This window comes from Aulostomus chinensis, chromosome 22 (assembly GCF_037954235.1).
Source record: "Aulostomus chinensis isolate RoL2024-O1b breed Wild chromosome 22, RoL_Achi_v1.0, whole genome shotgun sequence".
Classification (NCBI taxonomy): domain Eukaryota; kingdom Metazoa; phylum Chordata; class Actinopteri; order Syngnathiformes; family Aulostomidae; genus Aulostomus; species Aulostomus chinensis.
In genome coordinates this window covers 12,659,250-12,677,441 of record NC_141341.1, presented here as the reverse complement: position 1 = coordinate 12,677,441, position 18,192 = coordinate 12,659,250, and the positions used below count along the sequence as shown (strand labels likewise).

The following is an 18,192-nucleotide window of genomic DNA, read 5'->3' as shown; positions in this document are numbered from 1 at the left end:
TTTTCTGAGGTTTTTGTGTGTGTGTGTGTGTGTGTGTGTGTGTGTGTGGTTTTTTTTAAGGGGTTTCCACTTCAAAATACACACATTTACAATCCCAGTTTAAATCCTGGGGTTTTGTGCAGGAAGTAAAACATTTACAGATGTTTAATCCAAACGTCCATTCAACAGCAGTAATCCAGCAAACCCCCTGCAAAAAAACTGAACTCAGTGACGCAGGAGCTACTTCCTGTCTGGTCCCTTCGGTGCCCTGTGGGTCAGATCAGCTGCTCTGATAATCACACAACTGAAGTGGATGTCAGGAAACTTCTCCTGCTCATTTAGCAAAGATGATGATGATGATGTTCTTTGCAGTTACACAGAATGTGGAAGGGAAATTCGTCTCTAACCTCAGTAGAAGCGAGCCGGTTGTGTATTTTTCCCGTGTTGAGTTGAATTTCTTTAGGCCTTCGCAACTGAATGAAGGAGAATAATTAGATTGAAATTCTTAAATTGAATAAAAAAAATGTTTGAAGTAAAATAAACAGATTATTTCTAATTAAAAGAAACTATTATATCTCAATCATGAAAACTATTGAGAGTGAACTCATATATTTTGAAGTAGATCCGCAGAAATACTCTTGTGATAACATTCTGTTTAAAAAAAAAAACATTTAAAGAAAAAATAACACATTAACATGAAATGAAATCAGTGGATTTAGTTTGTCATGAAGGTTTTATCTCGTAATTTCATAACAGGTTTGCCAATTTTGGCTACCTAGCTGGAATAAGATTTTAATGCCATGAGCTTAATCTGGCTGGTGTAATCCCATGCTCATATTTGGAGTCACTCAAATCACCATCAGGGGTTTAAAAAAAAAAAAAAAGCACTTTCCATATGTGACGAGAGCTTAAGAGAATAGAGTGGGAATACTTTTAAACCATCAAAATATCATTTAAAACCAGCTGGAACCAGTTTGGATCGGTGGCCATTTTTCTATGTTTTACAGGGCAACGGGAAGTTTGATGAGGCTTTTATTTTATCACTGTTGGAGAAAAACTCTAAAAGTGCTCTGGAAGATGAAGACGGTCTGAACTGTTCAAATGTGGCGGAGGTGGCGGTGGTGGTGTGTTCGCTACTTGCCGCCACATCTTCACATCCTGTCTCTGCCACTTTGACACCATTTCACACCTCAGTGCTCGCAGCTCTAACGACTCTCAAGTCATCGTCACTGTACCGAGTCACGTGTGACCTCCACGACCTCTCAGGTGGCGCCCAAGTGTGAACAGACTGTTCCTGTTCAGACGTCGTACCGGGCTCGCTGCAAGCTGCACACTGGCATGATCCCAATCCTGCGTGACCATCAGGATTGTGACCCATCAAATAAATAGTTTTAGAAATTGTTGTTCAGTGTTTTAGTGTTTACTAGCAGTCAGCCCCCCCCCCACCAGCCCCCCTCCATGCTATTTTAATTGAAACTTTAATGAGAATTTTCTATTTGAAGAGAAATCTGTTCAAGGATAAAGTTGAAAAAAAAATGCTTTGATCTGGAACACAATGCTAAAAGGTCCATCCTGTTGCTCTTGTGAGGGTCTGTCGTCAAACTGGCTTTGGCTGAGTTCATCAGAAGTGTTTGCCCGGGTGAGTAAAAATAAAAATCCCAATTCACGAAGTCGGCGAGAAATAATTCCGATTTCATGTTGTCTTTCTTTTCTATAAATTATATCCTCACAGACCAACTTGAGCTTCGACTGAAGTGAAATGCTAGTTACCACAATGTAAGAAAAAAATACACATTCAAATGATTATTTAGCATTTCCTTACCTTGCAACAAGAACGAGGAGCCAAAGAGGAAGTGCGTCCAGTCAGCTCCGACCGTTTCTGGGGTGAGAATCTTCTGGGTAAAAATACATCTCATGGCATCAGATATTTCTATTCCACCATCACACTCTTCCTTTTCTGTATGGTGTTGTGGATGTGGAGGCTGCAGCGGCACGACATTTGTTACATACGTGCTCTCTGTTTGAATTCTTTCTTTCCTTTCATGTGATGAACTTCAAGTGAAGTTGCTCTTTCGGTCTCTGGTCGTGTGTCTGCACACTTCACCGACGTCATCTCTCTTTTTAATCACCGCCGATAGAGGATGAGTCACGTTTCACTTTCTGCTTCAGCGTCAAGTTTAATACGCATCTCTGTAGCTGAATGGGAGCCAATGCTCCGCAAACTGTCAACATGAAACCATTATTACCCACAATGCTCTTTGTCTACAGCATCTTTCACCTCAGTGAGGGAAGTCGTTGGCTGTGCAGCGATGTATTCATTTTCCTGCACTTGGGGTGTGTTTGGTTTTTAGGAGTCAAGAACGCTTACAAAATCAGTGCTTTAACAATTTCTGTTTTGCGTCAGGCTAATGTTGCTAAGCAGGATATCTCCAAAACAAATGTGCAAGCTTTGGTCAAACTCAGTGGGCCGACAGGAAACATTACAAGGAAATGATGAGCTTTTGGAGACGATCCGGTTTAAACCGTAAATCCTGGATCGTGAGGCCCGTTTGAGGCCATTGGCAGAATGTAGCTATTAGCTAGCAAAGCTGAATTTGCTTAAATTTTGCTTGGAGTCCAAGTGAAACGGCAGAAAGAACAGCAGCTTCTGTAAATCCTCCTGATTTTACTCTGCAGCGATGAATCATTAGATCTGCTCTTGATAACTCTGATATCATATTTTAATTAGATTCATTTGAAGTAGAAGAAAGCAAAGGATTAATCTGTGAGAGATGGCATGGATAACATTCTTTGTCGGTGATCCATCCAACATGTATTTTTTATTTTATTTTTGGTTGTTGTGGAGAAAAAGTATGAGTGTGTGAAATGATTTTGATGAATCATTGTGATGATACTGTACTCGTATTCTGTATCGCTGCAGCCTCTCTGGTTGAGGTCTGTGCTCGCTGCCTATTTTAATTTTACAGGATTTCTTCCCCGCCAACATCAGCGAACTCCCCATGAGGAATGAAAACACGCCACCACAGCTGCAGACATGCCGGGCCTGGGTTTGTTTACCGACACGCCACATACAATATCTCACCCTCAGCCTGGATATCTTTTGTTGTGTAAGGTTCCAGATGCTGTTTATTACTGTCGTCACTCTTCTGCAGAGACCATCAACTGCTCCGCGATGGAACAGATGTTGCAGCTCCACCAATCAGATGAATCCTCCCTGTATGTCAGTGCGTCACAGTCAATTAGAAGCAGATTGTAGATTGTTGTTATGTTGTAATCCTTTAATCACTGATGACTTACTGTATAAATTCACTGTCGACATGCAAATTCAAGCGTATCCTCTTTAGCTGACATTATTTTGAAAAGGTTTGGTTTGTTGGCATTTGTTGCTTCGCACAAGCGCAACGATTATTACTAGTAACGTTTTCTCTTCCATATTTATTCTTGACTCTTTTCTGCTCTGACATCTTCAGCATCCCCCTCAAATAGAAAGCCGTCTTGTCCTCTTGTGTGTGTGTGTGTGTGTGTGTGTGTGCGTGCGTGCGTGTGTGTGCGCGCGTGTTTCACAGCCATTAGCTGTGTACTTCCATCTCAGAGGTCAAATTCTGTGAAACTGACAGGACGATGGAGTGAAAAGATGCATAATTACTACTTTTGCCATTGAGGGGTATTTTTTTCTTCAGTAATTTTGATTTATCGTAAATAAATTGTCTTCATTTGAATACCGTCGCCCCATCGCTGTATGGATACTGTTGTTGTGAGTAATTCTGTGATTCCCATCCTGAGAAATAACACCACGCAATGTCGAGTCAATCTTTCACATTCTGCCTGATATTCTAGATGCTTCTGGGTCTTGTACCTGGCCGTATTCCACTCGGGTGCAATCTTACAAAAAATTTGAATAAATGACAAATTAAACATGGAGTACTTTTCATATTTGGAAAAATGAGCTACATTTGTCCACTTGCACAAGCTAATGAACACCTAAGCGTGTAAGTGTGTTCAAGTGTGCATAACGGCACAGCCCCTGTATCACAACGCTCCTGTGACATTTGCTTGGGATTATGATGAAGTGTCTTGGCTTCCTCCTGCTGTGCTTTACAAATAGGATTCTTCCAGTTCTAATCTAATTAATCAGAACTGGCAATTGTTGATGCAATCACTTAAAGCGGCGTGCAATTCCATTACAGAAAGACTGGCACCTGGTTTGTCTCTCTTCAGAGATTAGCAGCCCAGCAGCTAGGATTTGGTAATGAGTTGGAGAGGATTTACCATGTGTCCCGGAGCTGTGTTTTTGCCTCTAAATCCCCTCAGGGCAGACCAGCACTGGTTTGGTGAGCGCTGCAGGTTTTCCAGCATCTCTCCGTTATCAGGCCAAGCGGAGGTCACATGCGGGAGATTACAGTAACATGAGGGGGGAGATTGGTTTTTGCTTGGCTCCCTCTGAAGCAACATCAGCCTGAACGCTCACTAATCAAGAAATATTGGAGAAACCACAACATCTCAATACTTGAATTTTAAATTGAAATGTGTAAAACCACTTTACAGCACAGAAAATGACGCATATTCTACTTTGTGAGATTAGTCGGAACGGGTGAAAGCTGCATTCCGTATGCACTTGACTAAAAGGATCCTATTGTGCTAAAAATACTCCATTGATGTCCTACAGTCAAAATTATGCTTAAAAGGATCTGTTTGATATTTGGGAAAATATATATACTTGCTTTCTTTTTGAGAGTTGGATGGGAAAATTGTATTCTAAATATGAAGCTAGTTAGCATAGCTCAGCATGCTGGAAACTAACGAGACTGGCTTTAAAGATAAAGGTAATAAAAGGACATCAGCTCCCTTGAAATATACACAGGAAATCGTATGTTTATTGATCATCAACCAAAGAGTGGAATTGAATGTTGAGGGTTTTTTGTTTTTGATTAGCTGTCGCCTAGCCTAGCCTAGCTAAGCTAGGATACGGGTTCATATTCAACAGATCTAATATTAGACTTTGTGAGAGGATAAATAAAAAATATATTTACTTTAAATGTAAAAAAAAAGAAGGAATTTTTTTGAATGTCTTAAACTGTAATTCAACTTCTTTATCTTCGTCGGAAGAGGGTTTTTTTCTCTCTCTCTCTTTGCACTGCATATCAGTTTACCGGGACTTTGATTACAGAGGAATGAGTGAGTGAACCATCTGTTCATTTGTCAGGAAGTGCCAAGAGGCTGCTGCTCTCCGACGTCCCAAACTGCCCCACAATCTGTAAACAATCTCACACCGGAGCCTGACCCCCGTATCAAGTCATGTAATTACCTCTGCAGCTCTGCTACTGTAGCGGCAGACACACACACACACACACACACACACACACACACGCCCCCATCAAGGTTTGAAGAGTGTCTGTATTTGTGACATTGATGGCTTACTTAGAGATTTGTTGAATACATTTATATTTCAAACAAACTTTTTTCTAATATCTCACTGGTAACAGTTCAGAAGGTTGTCCTTTGCGATAGATGGCACATACACCCTTCAAAATTCATATGATTTCTGAAAAAAAAGGACCGTAGCTTATTGATTATATTGGCTGGACTGCTTTTAAACATAAACTACATAGTCGGGACATGTTTGCTTCCATGAAATCAATCCGTCAAGTACAAAATTACAGATTCTCATTTTATTTATCAAAAACAAATCTCATTTTCTAGTAAGATTTTGTCAGAATTCCGAGATAACGATTTCAATAAACCCTTCACGGTACCGCCTCTAGCCGCATTAATTAACCTCTGACAAAATTTCACTTGCAAGTCTTACATTTTATGAGGGTTTTAAATTTAGGGGGGCAGCTGCAACCCCCTCGTCCCCCCAGTGGATCCGCTTCTGTCCTCAGGGGAGATACTGAGAATAACTCATTTATAATGTATATTCTTTAATTTAAAGTGGACATGCGTAGTTGAGTTAAACACGATACAACAGCTTGAATACATAGTGGTTCCCCTACCATCTATAGGGAGCTCTGGCAGGCAGGGTGTTGCAGATCCCTGGGGGCTGATAAAAGCCAGCAAGCAGCAGCAAGGCTTTCAGAAAGCTACTGGGAGTGTGGATAATGTGGGAGGCAGCGCCGGGTGATTTGTTTCCTCTGAGGACACGAGAAAGCTGGATCCGACTCACCCGAGCTGGCAGCCATCTGCAGAAATCTCTTCCTCTTGTCTGTCTTATATATTTTTCTTTTTTTTTTTATCAAAGCATCTTGACCTCACCTCTCCACCCTCTGAGGCGTCCCCAGCCTCGGCCGCCGACCCCGTCCCTGACCGCAGCCATATGGCTCCCGATGACCTCTCACTCATGCATTGTGAAGAGATTATAAATGTCATTAAAATAATCATTTTCCAGTACCATCAGACAGATAGATGCATCCCACCCTGCCCAGTATGCTGCTGTGATGCAGAATATTAGTGGCTACGTAAATACAGCCATTAGTTTGTCACTCCATTACAAATTTAATACTTAAATCTTGTCACTCAGTTTTAGCACTTTTAAGATGTTAAGGAAAGGCTTATTGGCTACTTGGACAAGAAAAGATTCGTAAATAGCATGAAGCTACAAGCCCTTAGCTGTTAGCTTAGCCTAGCAGTGAGCCTGGAAATGGTATTAGCTTGAGTTTGAGACAGAAGCACCATAACTCATTTTCTGTGTGAAACCAAAGTGTGTGATGAATGTATCCAGCACATCCCCTCATAAAACCCCAACTTTAATTTTCAGTTTTCACATTATACAAACGCTAGCAAGCTGGCTTTGTTGACTTTGAACGGCCTTTATGCTAAGCTAACAGGCTGGTGGCCACTGTGCTAACCTGAGAGTCATATATCTCTTCAAAAAAAATTTTTTTTGTCCCTTATATGTCTTGATTTTATGCAAGATCATAAAATAGCCAATTACAGAAAAGGTTAAATACAAGTAAAGCTTCTCAAGCTAACATGTCAGTAGACCTTTGTAACCATGATAACTCTCACTTGATGCATCATTCAGGGACTCGTCTTGTTCTTAAAATGCACACTACATTAATGTTTAAAATGAATAATAAATTCGACAACTTTGTTCATTTCAACACATCCGTTATGTCAAACAAGTAAGAATGAAGGAAAGACACGAGCGCTGCTGAGATACACAGCTGTACGAGGATGTAAATGTGAACAGTGCAGATCAGCGATAACACACAGTGACAGAGCAAGGCAGCCTGGGGCGGACGCTCTGCTCACTGCTAAATGTGCATATAAAACCTGCTTTCTTCTCTCGGTTTGTCATTTTAAGCTCATGTCTGCTTAGAGAACAAAGCAAGCTCTGCAGAGTTCTTTTATGTTGCTGCACGCGTTCTCATATCATAGCAGCAGGAGACAGCGCTAGCTGTGAGCCGCGGAGGCAAAATCCCAGTATCTCCACCTGTGGTTTGAGCCGAGCTGGTGATTGACTGCAGAGACACGCTCAGATGGAGCGCAGCCATCCTGACAGGAAGCCCAAAGGCCATCTGCACTGCTGGGGCTATTGTGTGGCGGAGCACTGGGCTATTTTATGTCCCGCATGAATTTACTGGGAGCACTAAATTAGCTGGATTGCAGGCGGAGAGTGTATCATGTGCACTGTGGAGGCAAGAAAGAAAAGTCATGCATCAACACCGTGAGTTCAGCTCAATACTTTATTAAATAATCCACATAGTCAACATCATCATCTTAATGGAAAAAGAGAAAAATAAATGAATCAGTCACATTTTTCTTCAAGTGTCCCCATCAACAGTATTTGACTTTAAGAGCAACACTCCTTTAGTGGCTTCATCCAAGGTGATGCTCGGCTTCATTTTGGTGTGACAGTCACAATGATGGTTGAGGAAGGTAACCATGGAAACGTAGGTAGCTAACTAGGGGAGTAACTGGACTGGTTGATCAACATGTGTCCGGCACTGACACAACTCACTCGCGGCGTTGTGATGAATGTAAAATGGTGAAGTGTAATCTGAGAGAAAGCCTGCTTCTGCTTCGGAGGTGAAGCAGCCATCGTTGAGTGTGCAGGCGGAGCTGCCTGAGATAAACGCTACACGCACAATGGCCATCTTTGTGCCACCATCTGGGGCAGTGATGAGAAAAGCTATTGATAGCCACTAATTTGATCATTTCTATTTGTGCATTGAGTGAATCTAAAGAGAGATTTAACAAGGTTTTTTTTTTTCTCTCTCGACCACATCTTTCTTGGTAATGAGTGCGTGTGTAAAACGGTGGCGATGAGAAAACCCAAAAGTTCAAACTCTGTCACGGCGGATACGAATTCACATGCTTTGCCACAGTTACATCTCAAGACGGACTTTAATACTGCTGACATGGTGCTTCCTGTTCAGAAACACTCACGACAAAAATGAGATCCAGTTTTGAACAACCAAAGAAATACCATTTTCATTTAAAACATCGTATATAAAAAGCAAATACAGTAGAACAATAGCAGTAGTAAAAAAAAAAAAAAAAAAAAAAGAGAGAAAATTCTACACTAGCTGGCTGGCATGCACGCTACTACACTGCAAGACTATCTCTTTTTTGTTCATTTTTTTATTCTTAACTGTAGGGCCGAACTATATATATATCAAAATGTTTTTTTACTGAAATACTCAGTGTGGACTGCTGCAATATCCAAACCGCAGAAGGAGCAATGTTGAATAAAATCAAAATACTGTTACAATTGAAGTATTGTGGCACTGCAGAGACGTCCCTACTTGTAAATTGTATCCTGAAGACTTAAAAAAAAAAAAAAAAAAAATCCCTGTTTGGTACAAATCCCCCAAATTATCCCACCATTACCATTTCAACAGGTTTGTTTTTTTTCTCAATTGAAACATAAACATTGACACAAGAATACGTAGTATATTGTGAGTCATATCGCAATTTTTTTTGTCTTCTGAAAATCGCTCAGCCCTACTCGACAGCTCTTTTTCTAACACACCAACCAAACACTATTTACATCAAACTCACAGGTCTAAAGTGTGCCGTTGACGTGTCACTCTAACCTACAGCAGCAGCATACTGAAGTAACACAACTCACAGAGCTGTGGCGACTTAACGGAGAAGTGTGGCGTTATTCTTTTTTTTCTTTTTACTGTCAACAAATCCTGTGCAATCCCCAAAAAAGTCAGTTTATTAATCTGTATTTCATTTCTTTGAGCCACTGTTGTCTAAGAAGGGTGGCACATACGATGGAGTTCACACTGGGACATTTAATACACCGTCCAAGCACTCGCTGTTGAATTACTTTTGACGAGTTTTTAAAAGATTTTTGATGAGCTGGATGTCTTGCAGCTGAGATTTGCTTTTTCTGTTCTTTTTCTTTTTTTTCTTTTGGGGGATTTGAAGACAGCAAGATAAACACAGAATAACTCCAGACTTATTCTTTAAATCTTTTATCACATTGTTCACAAAAATTCTCCAGAGCAGAGCTGGTCGAAGGCCCCATCTGAAATAATCTGTAAAGCAGAGTTGCCAAAGTCCCAGCGAGATGAGGTCACATCCGCAGAATGAAATCCAGTTTTTGCTCTAAATGTCACGTTTAATCCTGTTTAAATATCCCAAACGCAGCAGTTTGAGTGAACACCAGTCAGTATATTGTTCTCAGAGAGGCATCGTGTGTTCTCTGTCATTCAGGTGGATATCAGGAGGATTTTGATTGGATGAACAGAATTAGAGCTCCAGCTGAGATGTGCATTAATTGGTTTTGAGGTGGCGCTGCTCTGCCACACGATTGGAGGAGCAGCTTCGAGGTCCAGCTCAGGTAGTGATTGGAGAGGGACTGACAGAGTGGACAGTTGCCTTCTTCTTTGTGATGCATCAGTGCTCAATTAAACCAAGATGGTTCCACGGTGCCTGCCACTGATTAGCATGTTAGCGAAGGTTGTTTTACCCTAAAATATTCCTAATCTGTCAGGGAAGAAAAGTGAACATCAGCGTCATCACTCGAATGTATCCACTGACTTCACTATAACTAACCTACAGGAGATGAGTAGTGGAAGCAGATGTTGCATTTGGAACAACATTCAGTCCAAGACACAAACAAACACGAGGGACCCGATGCCAACAAACAGTCCCATTCTGCCTTTCCTCCTCTTGACAATGGCTGGCGGGTGTGGGGTGTCAAATCTAATGAAACAGGCAGTGAACAACAGCTGAGTGTGTGTAGAAACTGGGTTGGGGGGGGGGGTGTCAAGACACAAGTGTCCTTGTCAAAGTAAGGGAGGCCAAAGAGAGAGAGGGAGAGAGAGAGAGAGAGAGAGAGAGAGAGAGAGAGAGAGAGAGAGAGAGAGAGATGGTTTGCCTGCAACAATAAGCCCAAAATGGCTGCCAGTAGAGGCTGTAGAAAAGAGACTCTCAGGATGTGAATCATTGCTGGTGTGAGCTCATGCGAGACCCCTCAGGCGGGCAGGAAGGCAGGCTCCACTCCAACAAGCCTTGGAACAGGCAGCGAAGCTGAGCTTTGGGTCTCTGAGGGCTCCAGTTTGTTAGAGCAGGATTTGAAGGCTGAGCCGAGGGCCAGAACTGTACGGCAAGTGTGACACCAAATCTCATGAACCCTTTACTTATTTCCCCATCTTTTCATCCCTCACTCCCTCTCTCTATTTGATTGGGTGAGGGGGATTAGTAGTGGATTACTCATGGTGGGTATGTGCACCAGAGTGTGTTTGTTTTTTGTGTGTAAAGGTCGGACCGTATAGCCTGTTTATCATATGAGGGCAAGAATACAGCAGCACAGCAGAGTGTGCGGGATTGACACATGGCTCAGGGGGCGGAGCCACAAAACCTCCAGAATACAATAAGATTAAAGCATTGCCACGTGCTGACGGTGGCACTGCATCAGGTTTTGCACCACATTAGGGTCAGGAACCCGTGAGGTCACATGATGTTCTTAGGTGTTGGTATGATTAACAAGAAGTGGAAGATGTGGAAAAAGATATATTTCTGCTGCATGAAGTTGTTTCTCTAATTAGAACTAGAAGACGTGACACAACAACCAGAGGGTGCTTGAAGGTGAGAAACCTTATTCATGTGTATCCTCATGCACACCTTCAGTTCTGTGAATTTATCTGTTTAAAAACAATTAGATTGCAATTGCAATTCATTAATCCTCATCTTCCTCGTGCCATTAAATACGGTGACGGTGCATAATTGGCAGAGTATTTGTGCTTTCCTTCATTTTACCACTGTTTTTTTGATCATTGTAAAATGGTCTGCAAGCATAAGCGACCTTTCAAAGCAGGAAAACTTTTAAGTGTCTGCAGACATAAAATAAAGCTGGAATGTGATCAAATTAATCTGCTTTAAAAAATTTCACGCCAGTTAAAATTGTTAAATTAAAAATGATGAACCTTTATCATGCGCACGTGTGTGTGTGTGTGTGTGTGTGTGTGTGTGTGTGTGTGTGTGTGTGTGCGTGTGCGCCCCCCACTCTGACATGCACAAAGTCAGGGAAATAGAGATTAAAGCCACTGAAGCACAAACACCATTAACGGGGATAATTGAACAAGAGATGGAAGAAACGTCTGTCCTCAGGAGCTGATGAAGATGCACAGGTGGCTGATGGGAAAATGGGACAAAATGCCTTCACCCTCAACAGCACTACTATGTTACTCCTGCCTGGAGAGTTTGTGTTGGACCCTGAGCTGCACACGTGTGTCACAGAGGGTTTTTTTCATGCTCAGGGGAGAATACAGTGCACACGACAAGACCTTCATTTGTGTTTACAGTCCAGCCAGGCCTGGATTAGCCACCGGTCCCCGCAGGGTTGCAGCGTGGACAAGAAGGGGCAGAGGTTGTGAGAGGGGAGGGGCTGCGGTAATCTGCTAATCTAATTAATCCCACGGCTGTGGTGCCCTGTCAACAAGAGGCAGGGAACAAAGGACAGGGTAAACAGCTGATGACCCTGGCTGCCGTCACATGAACACACATGCAAATACTCACACTTTTAGTCATTCGCACTAAATCACCTCACTCATATGACATATGTCTAATGGCAAAGTTTGAGAACGTAAAAATAAAAAACAGGCAACTGTCCCCTCGACCAGACGACCCTCAAAAGGCTCGCCAAAACAGCAGCAGTTTGTTTTGCTCCAGTGATTCACAGCAGGACCTGCAGGACCTGACACGAGCTCAGCTGTTCACATCAGTCAATTCTGTCTGCCGGCACACGAGGCTTCGCCAGTGATGGATGTCAGGATGACGCTCTGCATTGTCCAGGAAACTCTAACTGAGGCGGATTAAACTGTCTGTGCCACATTTTCTTCTGCAGCCGCTGATAAAAATGTCAATCCAATCTACTTGGATGTTTGGGATAATGTGACCACGGGAAATCCTAGATGAGTGACTGACAATGGCGTCATCCAGTCTTGGCTGAAGTGTTTGTGCATCACATTCAGAGTGGTAGATGGGGATGCTGGGACACTGGGCAGCTGTAAAAGTGGGACCAGCGACAGGGGAGTGGAAAGGGGGGTGTGACAGAACAGGTGGACCAAATGGTTCTCTAATTCAAGTTAAATCAAGTAAAATTTCCAAGAAAAAAATCAAACCATCAAAACAATCAGCTAATTGTAAGAGAATATTTTGGTGAAAGTAACTGAATGCCTACCTTATATCTGCGGATGGAGGGGACAATGGCAACAAACACAGATGGGATGATTAAAAAACAAGATGGGCATTGTTGCCTCTGCAGAGGAGCAGAAGCAGTGAAGGCGAATGAGAATCAATGTGACACGTGACACGTGTGTTTGTGTGCAAGTTGACGTGTGCATGAGCGTAAAAAAAGGCATGCGGTCAGCAAGAAGCTGCTCTCAAACCTCCTCTCACCGATCCAGCACCCGACTATAGTCCTGAGGGCCACATCCCCCTTCACTCTTGAGTTCAGCAAATACTTGAGTGAAAAAGTGGGGGTCTGCATTGATGCGCAGCATTTTGGCGCTGGTGGCGTCAATGATGGCGAGGCAACGGTCCCAGAAGGCCTCCTTACCCGCCTCCACCAGGAAGGGCTTCAGTGGATACGAGATCTCATTGCCCATGTAAGAGTAGGACAGGTAGAGGCAGGTGAGCAGGATGGCCTGAAGCTCATGCTCTGATGCCACCAAGTCGCCGTCCACAACGTCTCGGCACAGCATGTAGACGAAGACCACGTTGGCTGGTGTGACAAAGGCCTGGTCCTGCCAGCCCTGCAGCAGCAGGGAACGGTCCACGGCACGTAGCCAGAGCACCGGGTCGGCGGGAGACAGATGCTTCAGGCGGTAGCAGCGGCAACACAGGAATTCCCCTAAGCAGCGGAGGAGCTCGCTGGTGGATGCCTGGACAATGACACGCTTTGGGGAGGTTGTCACCGTCCCCTGAGGAACTTTTTTCACAGAAGAAAGCTGCTGAGACTTGGTGTAGCTGTATCCGTGCCCCTGACCCAACCCTAGGCCATAGCCCAGACCCAGACCCAGGCCTGCTGGGCCCTCGTAGCTGGACAGGTTGGCACATGAGAGGGACTTCTTCACATTCTCACGGTTGAGATGCAGCACAGGGTCCTTTTGGTAGATGTTGATGTTATTGTTGTTGTTGAGGGGATCCCCGAGGGCTCCTGGACCACCCGAGCCTTTCTTGGAACTACCCTTCTTCTTGGTGGACGCCACCAGTCGCTTCCATGTTAGCGCCGGGAGGAAGATGGACTGACCCCTCTTTAGCCCCCGGTCTTTCTGACTGTTGAGAGAGCGACTGCTGAGGCTCGGGTAGTGGTTGAGTGAGCCGGGCCGGTTGTCATAGTAGCCTGATTTGCGAGAGCCGGGTGACAGCGAGAGTACAGTGCCCATGATGAGTCAGAGCTCCAGAGATGAAAATGCCTTACTGGGGGTCGTAAAGAGCGATGGCCAGGCCCTTTATGTCTTCTATCGCTTAATAGCCTGAGGATGAGAACCAGCAGGAAGAGATGAGCAGCGAGGACATGTCACAGGAGCTGAGACTCGACCTCAGCATGTGATGCTGCAGAGAAACGACCTGCAATAGTAAAACATAAAGGAGGAGAGAATGAAAGCAAACGGGAAATTAAAAGATATTCAACACTTAGCTGTGAATACAAGTCAAACAACCTCCCCAAGCACTGCTCCGGATCACTGACACGTTTTTCCGACAGCCAGACCTTAATCGCAATTCGAGTCATCATCCCAAACTTTCCGAAGATACCAAATTTGATATAGTGGAAATTTCTATTCTGCAAAATATTTGAGGGGAGGATGCAGCCTCTAGAAAGAGCTTGAACAAGCAGAATGCGCAGCAATACTGATGATTTTCTAAACCTCACAAGAGAAATATGAAGCGAAACAAGCTGCTAGACATATGAGCCTCTAGTCTGAACATTCCTGGACTTTAATAGAGAAGGACACTTAATAATAATAGCACGAGCCAAAATGGTGAATTTAAACAAAACACACTTTGAAGTTGTTGTTTTTTTTTACACTCCCCCCCCCCAAAATCTGCTCAATTATTTTATTTATCTCATCATATTTGAAATATCCATTTTGTTAACTGCAACACACACATGCCCGTTAATATTCGACCTACATTTGCATTAAAGGTGCTGATGCTCACCTCACCTGTGTATGGGTTAGTGTGTGTGTTTGTGTGTGTGAGGGGTCCGGGGTACGAGACCACTGCTGTTTTTGTCGCAGTCCGAGATTGTGCAAATCTATGAAGAAGTGCAACAAACGCACAGTTTCTTGTCACTGGCGATGACGGCGAGCAGGACGGCGAGCTGAAGTGGAAGAAGAAAGTCACTCTTGCGGAAGATTTGACCTACTCTTCAAAGATGTCAAGTCTCGAGCAACATCGGTCCTCGCTCTCCGCGCAGGCGGGTGCAGGTGTCATCCTCCTCTGCACCTCAGAGCCAGGCGAGAGTGACGCTTGACATTAAAGTAAACAGCTGTCTTTGTATTTGTGTCTCCATGTTTGAAAATGCAAACTTTCACAGTGCGTGAGTCCTTTCAATGTACTCATATCTCCTCACGGGTCCGTGCGTAAAAGTGTCCTGGCACCTCTCCAGTCCGGATCCTGATGCTGAGACTCCGCAGACAACTGAGCCTCATCAGCCGCCCACGGACCGGTGATCGGTCCTTGGCAGTCCGACCCTCGTGAAAGCTCTCAGACATTAAAGACTGAGCGGCCAGGGAGCGCGCAGAGCGGCTCATCGCACTGCCTCCCAGACTCCGCCCTCCCCGGGCTCAGCTGCTGCACACACACACACACACACACACACACACACACACACACACACACACACACACACACACACACACACACACACACACACACACACACACTAACATCCACTTTACCTTCATTTCTCTCTCTCTCTCTTTCTCTTTCTCTCTTTCTCTCTCTCTCTCTCTCTCTCTCTCTCTCTCTCTCTCACACACACACTCACACACACACACACACACACACACACACAGAGCATGATTTTCTCTAAAAAGGAGGGCAGCATCCTGTGATGATAACATTTCTCTCAACCAGATTCAGAAGAAGTGGACGTTACCCTCCTGACGAAGGGACGACTTCTTCTCCCTTCAACCCTGGTGCAGACGTTACATTTGGAAGTGTAAGTTGACCCTCTCTGGTTTAGAAATGTGTTTGGTGCAATAAGAGTATGTTAATAACTCTTAGTTAATGCTTAGTTTTATATATATGAGTGCAGAATAAGCATTTCTGAAGCATGATTCACTATTTATAACTGTAAACCCTTAAATAAGACTCACCTCAGCCTCCCCCAGTTTTCCATCCATCTTTAATCTTTAACACAAACTTGAACATCATTTCTACTTAACTAACAGTTAACTAAACATTTATTAATAGACCTGTATTGTAGCTACCAGGTATATTGGCCACACTTTATCTGCTAAAGAATGAGGGTTTTATTCCCTAAATGCTCTCAGCTTCATAAACTACAAATGGTCCAAAATACGTTTGCAGGCCAATAAAGAAGATACAGCAGTCGTTCAGAAGCACAGGAAGGTAAAACCACAGAAACATAAATGTCCTCCTCCTCATCGCCACGGATTGCACCTGTCACGTTTTACGCCCTCTGTGGGTCTGACACCCTCGGGGTCAAACCACGCCCCATCAAACTGAAAATGAATTATCAGATGTAATTTGGGGCAGAAGTTGTGACACACCTGCAGGGTGGGGGGAATAAGACTCCGTCACGTGGAGACAGGTCTGTTTTTATTATGCAACTGTCTTCATGAGAGTCCGTCCTGTGTTGTAGGTCGCTGAGCTGGCTGAGCTGTAAGAGGATCAGACGCATCGTGTGGAAGGATGAGTGATAGAATATCAATAAACCAATCACCTGGTCCTCTATAGATCCCGAGCTTTACAGCGCGTACACTTTTTTTTTCGAAACATCCCATTTATGTGCTGTACCCTCAGGGTCGCGACCTTGTCCTCTACTTTGTCCATGAAATCATTCGAACTCTATTTTACACGTTTATATCCGCTGGATGATTAAAACTATCCCTCCGCGAGTAGCACCAGTGGAGGACAAACGCCTCAGCAGGAGGAGCTGATTCAGTTCTTTATTTATTCTCATGAAAGCATTCAGGGTTCCCTCGTTTACAGAGTGGACGAGTTCGCATGCAGAAAAAAGTCAAATATACCGTCACAACAACGGGACTGAAAAATGCGGATTTAAACCAATAAAAAATAAAAGGAGAAACTCTAAATACAGTTGACAGGTCAAATTGAATTCCCCCGGTTAAATTCTCAAGAATGTTTACATTTTTTTGAGAATGTAAAGGACTTTTTCTTTAAATCCCACGTTGGTTTACGAGCTGAAAAGAAAAAAAGAAAATCATCGTGAGCAGTCAACAGAACAATCTGAGGAAGATGAGCAGATGTAATCAACCGCTCCCGAGCAGCTACGCATGACTCGGTGATGAAGTTGTGTTTCCAAGGTTAAGATATATGATTCCGATCACGTGAATTCCTCGTAGGAAAGGTTGCATGGCCTGCTTGGAGGGAATATCGGGATGAGAGGGGGTGATATGCAGTAGATTTGCTCATTGTTTCCCCAGAGGTGCAGGACGAGGAAGCTGGAGATAAACAAATGAGAAAAGCCGATGAGATAAGAAGAGCAGTTACTCAGAATTTAAAGGAACCCACGTGAAAATAAAAGAGTTCATTTGCAAAGCCAAGACAAATGAACAATGCATCCAAATCTGAAGAATATAATCCATTTTTTATACATGTTTTATCCATCTTCTATTATTTATTCCTTCTTTGGCTCATATCTGTTTTTGTAAATACATTTTTCAGATGTTTTCACATTCAAGTGTCCGGGAAAAAAAAGAAATATGAAGTTCACACAAAATGACACATTTTGTCTTGACCCGAGTGAAGAGTTGGCACCAGAGAGCTCATGAAAGCATGGCCGTGTAAGTCAGAGTGACTCTGGGTCTCTGGCTCTTGATGTGATGCTTTCTTGTTCTCCAAGCAGATAACAAACACACGGAACTTCCCTTTCTTTGCAAATAGAAAAGGACAGCTCCATCTAGATGTGGTGTCAGAGCACTCTCATGTATGAAAAGATTCTCTGGATGCCCTCAAACTCATCACAGAGGGCACATGTGACATTTAACACCAGTGAGTCTCTGTAAATCGCTTGTGACGGAACAAGAATCAGTTTAAAACCTTGAAGAGCACAAACATCCCAGCTCAGATCCATAACTACCCCCTGCATTAGTCACCAGCCAGACAAACGATTCCCAAAAGATGCAATCCCCCAAAGAAAAAAGCCAAGGCAATCCTCTCCTGGCATACGCCCATCTTTGTTTCTTCCCTGGGTTTTAGTCTGAGCTGTTTCACGCACACACACACACACACATACAGAGCTGGTACAGTAATGAGGACATTCAATGACATGTTGCATTCCCTAAACTTCAATCTATAAACCAAGTCTCATTTTAAAAGTGAGGATCAACAAAAGTGTCCTCATTTTTTTTTTTTTTTTGCCCTGGCTCCCTCCAACAGCTGCAGGACTCCCGGCCGCCCGCACCTCCTGCGCAGCTGACCCGGATACACTGACAGCTATGAAAAGAGCTGTTGTCATCCACAGACCAAGGACACACACACACACACACACACACACACACACACACACACACACACACACACGCGCGCGCGCGACTT

The 18,192-nt window shown here is 43.6% G+C and overlaps 1 protein-coding gene across 4 annotated transcripts; it reads right to left on the bottom strand.

Moving 5' to 3' along the window:
- Nucleotides 1–7,646: 7,646 nt before the first annotated feature.
- On the bottom strand, nt 7,647–15,175 carry LOC147240814 (cyclin-dependent kinase 5 activator 1). 4 transcript variants are annotated; one of them, XM_086193768.1, is made up of 2 exons: nt 14,602–15,175; nt 7,647–14,010 (listed from the first exon to the last, which is right to left on the bottom strand). In XM_086193768.1, exon 2 carries the CDS (start codon nt 13,824–13,826, stop codon nt 12,834–12,836), a length of 993 nt encoding a protein of 330 aa, XP_086049894.1. In that variant the 5' UTR covers nt 13,827–14,010; nt 14,602–15,175; the 3' UTR covers nt 7,647–12,833. The 4 variants fall into 4 exon arrangements, with proteins under 4 accessions (XP_086049894.1, XP_086049895.1, XP_086049896.1 ...); XM_086193769.1 differs by having other exon boundaries at nt 7,647–13,916; nt 14,607–15,175; XM_086193770.1 differs by having other exon boundaries at nt 14,810–15,175.
- Nucleotides 15,176–18,192: the final 3,017 nt, after the last annotated feature.

Bases quoted from the DNA above. Each gene is read 5' to 3' on its own strand.
- LOC147240814 (XM_086193768.1), bottom strand. From the start codon at position 13,826: ATGGGCACTGTACTCTCGCTGTCACCCGGCTCTCGCAAATCAGGCTAC.